General features: G+C 36.4%; 1 protein-coding gene across 2 annotated transcripts in view; it reads right to left on the bottom strand.

The window, feature by feature from the left end:
• Positions 1-383: 383 nt before the first annotated feature.
• Positions 384-9,319, bottom strand: part of CEP97 (centrosomal protein 97) — a 43,858-nt gene continuing 34,922 nt past the window's right edge. For both annotated transcript variants that reach the window (XM_058555714.1, XM_058555715.1), the window contains exons 11-12: positions 7,114-7,189; positions 384-5,392 (exon numbers count right to left, since the gene is read on the bottom strand). In XM_058555714.1, coding sequence (XP_058411697.1) covers positions 4,688-5,392; positions 7,114-7,189 — 781 coding nt within the window. In that variant the 3' untranslated portion in view covers positions 384-4,687. The remainder of the gene's footprint in view (positions 5,393-7,113; positions 7,190-9,319) is intronic.

Genomic DNA, 9,319 nt, shown 5'->3' with positions numbered 1-9,319 from the left:
CAGAACACCAACCAACTACAGGTCCTAATTGTGTCAAATAAGAGGGCTTCTACTCACTCACTTCCTAACTTTCAGCACCCACTGTTTCAACACCATCTGACAGTGTCATCTGTGCCCTTTGAGGGATAATAATATCTGCTCTTCTCTACCCACAGAATTCCAGTGGGTATCCTGTAAGTAATGAAATCTACACCAAATAAAATGAAATTAGCAGTCCTTTCATTTCATATCCATTTTCATAAGGCTAGAACTGTTTTATTGTAAATTCACTTTTATAACAACAATACTATCTGCAATTTGTTCTGAATTTTAATTATCCATTAATTAGAAGCACAATGAATAACAACCATTACTACTATAATAAACAGATGAATCACTCAAAAAAATGTACAAACTTTTTATTTAGAATTAGACTTAAATACAAATTAAATAAGTACAATATAAAATATTAAGCCTTCATAAAACAGACCATAACCACTTTAACTAATCCACTATTTCTACAACAAAATTAAAGAGAAATCTAAAAATGTTCCAAAATCAAACTGGTTTTAAACTCTTATTGTCAAGCTTAAAATTATTATAAAATCCTCAAAGAAATTTAATTACAAAATGAACAAAGCCACTACAGTATGATTCCTGCTAGCCACTAAATCAATTAAGGAATTAAAATTTAGTATTTCTACTCATTCACAAATAAAAAGCACCTCATTTAAAAAGACAATTATCTGTTTCTCTCCAACGCTGTGAAGACTACTTGGTTTATTTGACTTTTAATTTTAATATGGCACAAGAGGTTTGATGAGTGAAAACAATATCACTAAAAATGTTTAGAATGTTCCTTACAGACCCTCTCTGCTTTACTTCATAAATGAGGGGGTCATATATTTAAAAGTTAAAAACATTACAATATAATAAATATCCCTTAATAAGGTACATGACAAAATAAAAATATACATTAAACAATGAAGTCTTTTACTTTTCATTTATGAATAGGAAAATGATCTGACTCATTTTATATTTTCCCCTTTTACTATGTCTTAATTTACCAGAAAAAAAAGATTTTATATTTTATATTATTGTCATAAATCCAATTCTAAGAATATGCACCAAGAAAAGTCCCAAGGGAGATAATATAATATCTTAAGCATATAATTTTTCTGAAAATACTTATAAAAAGTGGAACTAGATTTGTCTTAAGTAGATAACAGGAAAACACACTATTAAGGTGTTTGCATATTTAAAATAATCCAAAACAAAATAAAAATCTACACTTGAGAATGGCACCCACATTATTCAAGAATAAAGTTATTTGCATATATGCAAACAATTGTGTGGCTAAAATATTTTCCTAAAACATGCATGTTATGAGGCCTTTTATAATTAAACTTACAAAACGAAACTATATGATGTATGTATCAACTGTCATGATTGGAGATTTCTGCACACCAGGAGAGTTAAAACTTTAACTTCTGTTGTTCTGCAACACCAAAGACGAAACATAATCAAACTCAGCATTTCACTAGAAAATTTTATATATCTTTGCAACCTGTTATACTTCATGTCACCAAATAAATGGACTCCAGATGTAGCTATTCTTTTAAAATTTTAATTTCTACTATTGCTCTTTAAAAACCATTTTAATCAAACAACATTTCTGGGAAAAAATTCACTCAGGGTTCTGAACAATTTAGTTGTTTTCTACAAGAAACTTTGCCTTGAGTGGTAGAGTTCTAGCTCTCTCAGAAGTTTTTTTCTGTTTCAAAAAGAATGAAAAATATGCAGAGACTTTCTTACTGACTCACTAAACGTAAAGATTAATAGCATATATTAAGATTTTGAAATATGATAACTTTTACGTTGTCAGAGTTTATTTACTACTAACTAGCTAAAACATCAGACAAGTCATCTACCTTCTCTGTGCCTTAGTTTCACCTTTAAAACAAAGAGATCAGAGGGGCTGGCCTAGTGGCATAGTGGTTGAGTTCGTGCACTCCGCTTCGGCAGCCTGGGGTTCGTGGGTTTGGATCCCGGGCGTGGACCTACACACCGCTCATCAGGCCATGCTGTGGCAGCATCCCACATACAAAAAATAGAGGAAGATTGGCATTGGTGTTAGCTCAGGGCCAATCTTCCTCACACACACACACACAAAAAACAACCCAAAGAGATTAGAATAGATAATCTCTAAAGTCCCTTCCAATTCTCAGACGGCATCATTCTGTGCTTCTGTAAGAATATCTAATTGATATATTGAATTTTCCATAAATCAAGAGAACTGTTGGGAACTAAAATAGCATCAGTGAACTAAACCTCTCTGGTTAGAAGAAACACAAAGATCACGTTAAAGCTCAACTCCCAAACCTTATTGGACCCATTACCTCCTTAGCCAGACCAATGAAGAGCCCATGGAGTTAAAACCAATTTAAATTTTAAATTACATTGTAAATCTATTAAAATGTATTAAGTCTATGCCACAGTTTTCTTGCATTCTAATTTACATTATTTTCATTTTATCTACAGTCAAGATAATGTGTACAGTTAAAGTAGGGGCTACTCAATATTCTTGCACTTCAAACATTAGCACAGTTAAATAGAAGGAAGAGCAGACTATTAATCATTATCATATTCTGCCAATCTAAAAATAAATGTATGCTGAATACTTATTTATGGGCTAGAAAAATAAGGCAAAGGTAAAAAAGGGAAATCTTGCTGACAAATGCTGATGCTGAAATGAATTTAGTTATGTTTTGCCATTTCTTAAAAAAAGAGAAGAGGGAGAAGATGTCAGCAGAAACCTGCTTGGGTAATACTAAATCATGACCTTCCAGCTTCTATGAGCTTCTGTGAGAAGTTCATGTACCAGGAGCAGCACTGTGGTACTAGTGCAGTGCAAGGCGGCTTTTCTTTGTCTAACTATGGGCAGCAAATGAGGCACTTAACTGTAAAATAGAAAAATAGGGTATATTTAAGAAGAAATTCAAAATCATTCATAAAAGATAATTGGCATTATTTAAAAAGTAAAAAATTCTATTTTTATTTAACATGCATTCAACATTACATAGGCTTCACTAGGGAAAATCCTTTTGAACATAAGACTGCTGTTTCATTTATGAGACGGAAACTATTTCCTTTTCAAGAGATTCTGGATTTCTAGGAGTGAAATCCAAGTCCTCCAACCTGAGTGCTAAACATTTAAAAACCAAGAAAAACACACCTTACCCACACTGAAAAAACATTTCTACTAACAACAAAGTGTAACATGTGATCCCTGACTGTATTCTTGAAGGATCAGAAGTCTTTATTTTAGATAATAACTTCAAAGAAGGGGACCTAATGACTATAACAGAATAATGAATAGATATCTAGCACCCAAATTTAGAGAACACTTAAGTATTGCCATAGTTTTAAATAGTTGTATGTCCATAGATTGGGGGAAATCAGATATGCATTGTTCAACGATATTATAACATTCTCAAAGATTAAAATATCAAGCTTCCAAAAATTATCCTTGATTTGCGAATGTATCTATCTGTAACATTCAAACACAGTATTATCATTTCTTCCTGAAGTTACAGATATATATTCTTTTTAACGAGTAAAGAAATACGTGAGGTTTTTTTTTTTCCTTAACCACCATTAAACCGTCTTCCAAATGTGGCAGTTTTTCAGAGATTTAGATAGAAAATAGTCCTTTAAAAGAAAAGTCATTTATATTCTACCACTAGTAATATTTTAAATGTTCTTCACTATGAGGCTGAGGTCAAAAAGGAAAGAAAATGACCATGGACCTTCTACTGAAATACGTAAGAAAATATAAAGCAGGAACAGAGAAGATGAATATACATTAATTTCTGGCACTATATTGGCACATAAATGCTTATCTGTGGGGTAAAAAAAGCAATAAATGAAAAGATAATAAATATTTGCAGTGACATTATTCCAAGTGAATGGAGCCTAGATCCTGCTTTCTTCGTATCTAAGAGCAATAGTCTTGTGTTGCCTCTTTAGATAAGCTTGATTTTTAATTCTGGATGGACTACTTTGCTTCATATGTTAGAACTGATGCATGACATTAACTAAAGTTTTCCATAAAACAGTTTAATCATTCCCACTGAAAAATCCTCTAATCATACCTTTTCTCCCTATTTGCTTCTAAGAAGGCTTTCCTTAACTCAAAAGTCTTTAAAAACATGTTCTTACTACAAGGAGGATGGAAAATTTCAATAGTTCACGGTCCTCATATTTGTCATTTATATTCACTTTAACAAACTGCATTCCTTACTACATAATTAATTTCCTCATATACAGAAGAATCAAAATTCTCTTATTTATATCTTTAAGGTAAATTTTTCTATCTTCTTTAAGATACTCTAGTTAATTTCTGAAAGGAAATGAGTACGTAAAAAAACAGGAACACTGTTGATGCAATTCAGTTGTTAAGAAATAAAGTGCATATAGCTTTCAATATAAATATTGTTTGATACATTACAGCTAAGTAAAAAGCTAACAAAATCAAAAGGAAGATTCAGCTCAGTATCTAGAATGTGGAAAATATGAGACAAGAATACAAATTCTATATAAACAGTAACAAAATTGGGCAGAATATTTCCCTTCAAAAAAAAAAGGCAACTGAAAATATTCCTAAGAAAAGTTAAGTGGATTTCTGCTTCCCAAGCAACCAGACATGCTACACAGTAATACCAACATGCAATATTTGAAATGTAGAATCACATTCTGACTGCTGCCCTTGAACTTCCGCATTTAATTTACAATTCTCTGGTGTCTGGCTGATGTCATCTCGCAAAGTTGGAAATAAGCCATGAGTATCATCTACAGAAGCACTATCAGACAAGGTATCTAACTTTTCAGGGGAACAAGCTATGTAAAGCTTACTATCTCCTGTCCCTTCATCAAAATTTGTCCTCTCTTCAGCATCTTCTAGCTGCTGAACTGAAGTTAAATACTGTTCAAGCAGACTCTTATCCTGCTCATCGTTTGAGCTTTCCTTACTCCATTCACAATGTTCTTCGCTAACATCCCCTACATTTGACTCTTTGCCATATTTGACTGTGTCAATGGAATTCCCCATTATGGAACTTTCACTGCCTTCTGTGGAACTTTTTTCAAAATCCAAAGAATCCTGCAAACAGTGACTTTGTTCTGTTAGGGAGGAATGAAAACCAGAGTCTGGAAATTCTGGTAAGGATTTCTCTTGAGGCGCTTCATCAGAAGCAATGAAGCAATCAGAATTTTGATCAGAAGAGGGCTCCTGACTTTGGGTGAATAATGGAGGTTTAGATGGCACCAGAGTACTTGATAAAGGAGGAACATCAGTATGCCAGGAACGTAGACGCTGGTCCACCGTCTGTTGCCAAGCTTGTAGAGACCTTACCTATAAACCAAAGGAGATAGCTTTATTATAAAATAAAAATCATGCCTGTTTTACAATTGTCCTTTGAGCTTTTTTCCAACACTCATGAAGTTGGTAAATGGCAGAACTGGAGTTAGAAACGGCCTGACTCCTTTCACCCTTTCCATAGCTCCCCCAGCCTAAACCAGGCTGGCACAAGCGGTACACACCCTTGGTAACAAAAGGCCCTCACCAGGAGAGTAGGCATGGGCCAAAGCAATTCTCTTGCTTCTACTGGAAAAACAATCAGAAGCATGACAGCCCATATCTACCTGACTAAGGGGTTAATAATGTACTCAGTAACATACGCTGATGTCTATATAATGAGACAGATTAGAGCTTATTAACATAAGTAGATTCTCTAAAATAAAAGTGTCATTTTCCATATCTATTTGGGATAAGAGTTCTTAAATATTATCTAACAATCTAGTATATACAACTTTAAAATACCTAAAAATATCCTGAGTTCTTGATAATATGACCTTTACATTTTTTCAGGTATACCCTAAAATCTCAAAACTTTATTGTAAAATCTGCAACGAGAAATCAATATATAGAATTTTTTTAGTTTCCCTCTGACTACACTCCAAGTTAATCACCAACAGCAGACTGATATGTATCCTTCCAGACCTTTTACTATGTATTTCCAAACACACAGGGAGTTTTTAAAAACAAGTGGAAGCCTAAGTTCTGCAACTTGGTGTTTTTCACTGAACAATGTTATTTTGGAGATCTCTCCATGTCAGTCCATACCGTTACCTTATTCTTTTTAACCACTCCATAGCATTCCACAGTATTGTTACTCTATGATTTATTTAGCCACTCCCATACTATTAGTAATTATAAAACCTTACAAATCAACAATTATTTTTTAATTTTGTAGGTAAGATCCCACTATAACAAATTCTTTTGTAAAAATATTTTCAAGGAATTATCGTCAAGAAACATTTGATGGGATACAATAATAGTAAAACCGATTGTCAGAACCATGCCTAAAGTGTGACATCACAGGATTCAAACTTTCTCTTCCAAGAAGTCATACATACTTTTTAGGACATGCATATTGTAGCCATCATACACCATCTTAGTCACCTGTTATTCTAATATTCTCAAAAGGTAAAACAAGATGGATAGCTACATAAAACTTCAAAGTGGGGGCCGGCCCAGTAGCACAAGCAGTTAAGTGTGCGCGCTCCGCTGCGGCAGCCTGGGGTTCGCCGGTTCGGATCCCGGGCACGCACGACGCACCGCTTGTCAAGCCATGCTGTGGCAGGCATCCCATATAAAGTAGAGGAAGATGGGCACGGATGTTAGCCCAGGGCCAGTCTTCCTCAGCAAAAAAGAGGAGGATTAGCATTGAATGGTAGCTCAGGGCTGGTCTTCCTCACAAAAAAAAAATAAATAACTTCAAAGTGGGTTTTTTATATCTGTTGGAAAGTTATAACAACATCCCTTAATTTAGTTACTTTCCCTCAGCTTTATCCTTCTTTATCTTTCTGGTCAAAATTATGAAAATATTTTTCTTCAGATTAAATAAAATGTAACCAAATTCTCTGTCCTTTGTCAGAGTTAGTGGCAAAGCACACAAACCACATCTTTAACTGTGAGAAAGCGTGCTTAACATGCCTGACTACTCTATGATTATCTCAACCTAGAATTTTCCTTTGGTCACACCTTAGGTAAGTCAGCAGGAGGGGGTTTACCTGGTTCCAAAGGAATCTGACAGCCTCTTCTTGTACAAATTTTTTAATACGTTCTTCATCTCTTTCTTTTCTTAATCTACAATAATCCAAAATCCATTACTGACACAAGGAAGGGTACTTCTTGTTACAACTAATAAGCACATGCATTGTAAAGAGATTAATAATCTAATAACAGTCCTTTCCACTTTTAGAATATCTAAGCTGAAATCAGTATTAAACTATGACTCAATGTAGAAGACAAATGAGATGTGACTGAAATTCAAATTATATTAGTTCTATAAAGTATTGCCAGTGATGAAAAATAAAATATCAAATGGCTCTTTTTCAGCCTCAATTTCTCAGACAAACACAGCAAACGGGCAGGAGCTGCAGAAAGGAGTGGTCACTCAAAGCTTCCAAAACCGTTAAGGATTAGGATCACAGCTTGAAACACCCTCTTCTAACAGACAGGCAGGACTCATCCCACCAAAATGCATGTCCCTGTTTGCCCCAGTCCCTGACACACTCCTTGCTGTCATCAACAGACCTTCCCATCCATTACCTTCCCTCATTCCTTAGAGTTTTACTCTGGGCTCCCTGCCACCCTCTCCATACTTACCCCCATCACAAACCTAAGGTTCCTTTAGTTGTCCATCATCTCCCAGATTGTCCCCATCGTTTTGTCCTGAACTTCTGACCCACTTTCTCCAGCCCCTCCAGCCCTTCTCCTGTGCCATCTGGCACACCATATACATTCAATCTCTTCTCTGAACTTTTCCTTGACCTAATCAGACCCCCTTCTCAGGGCACTGCCACCCTCTCAAGTGGAAGCTACTGTTTTCACTCATATATCAGGGTCAGACGATTGCTTCTCACTGCTGTTTACAGATGACTCTTCATCTTCCTCCTGCAAGAATTCCAGCCATCCTAGTAAATTTCCCCTAACTCTTTCTCAAGTAGGGACTTTCCATTATCCACCCCCATTCACTGAAGTCTCAGCACCAGTCTTTCCCTCTGCCCCATTGCTGGCATCATTTCTAGAGACCTCAACATTCACACGGATGCTCTATCTAACAACAATCCACCATCACTCATTCTCATAGTCTCACTCTAGACCCAATCATTTGACTACACCATTTTCAAAAATGATTTCAAGCACCCACACAACCAGGACCTCCTATGCTCCCAGTTCACTTGTTCTTACGCCCCACTGCAACAATATAGATGTCCAGTCTTCATGCAGGCCTCCAAACTAATGATCCCTTCCTCCTATCTTCCCTTTTACCTTGCCTAAATTCCAAGATCCATCATTATAATCATCCCCTCCCAATTACTTTCGGCTCCCTTGCCCTTCCCTCTCTCCCCCACCATAGTCACCTGGAAAAAAACCATTCCTGGTTGCACAAATTAACCATGCCCGAGTCAGAACAGAACAGCTGAGAGCTGCAGATGAAATTCATACAACCTGACTTATTGTCTCGCACTTTAAGTTTTTCCTCACACTGTCCAGCAATCCTCCTCCATTCCCCTGATAAGCACATTTTTAAGATGATTACCTCACACCTCACATCTCTCTCCTTACACCCGCCACACCCTCAACCTCTTCTCATTTTCAAATGTTGACCATGTCTTCTATATTATTGAAAAAGGAGAAGCACCCATCAAACAGGACTACCCACTCCCACCATCACACCCACCACCTTACCTGGTCCTGCTCCTTCCTCAGGCCCCTCCCTCTACTTGTGCACTGGATCCCTTCTCTTACCTTCTCAAGAACTTCATTCCTGCACTTCTTTCTTTCCTCTGCACCAGCAGTTTTTCCATCTTTACTGAATTATTTCCATTGACACATAAACATGCTCTATATCTCCCATCTTTAAAAAAGAATTTTCTTTAACTCCAGATTCTCCTCCAGCAACCACCTACCCTCTTCTCTTCCTCACAGCAACACATCCCAAAAGAGTTGGCTATACTCACTCTTCACCTCTCATTCACTATTCAACCCATTCCGAACTGCCTTCATCCCGTTACACCACTAACACTGCTCTTAGGAAGCTCACTGGGCAGGAAAGGTTAACTCAGCATGATTGGGGGGTTCAAACCCCGCAAATTCCAAAGATAGGACTGGCCTTGACCAGCTCCTGGTAGATAACCTCCAAGCCCTTGCAATATCCTACCCGATAAAAGTACCTTTGTATACGTGGGGCCTTGGGCCAAACCAGATGGT

The sequence above is a fragment of the Diceros bicornis genome, chromosome 15 (assembly GCF_020826845.1).
Source record: "Diceros bicornis minor isolate mBicDic1 chromosome 15, mDicBic1.mat.cur, whole genome shotgun sequence".
NCBI classification, from domain to species: Eukaryota; Metazoa; Chordata; class Mammalia; order Perissodactyla; family Rhinocerotidae; genus Diceros; species Diceros bicornis.
Note: the sequence above shows the minus strand (reverse complement) of the source record. Positions and strands in the feature narration are given on the sequence as shown.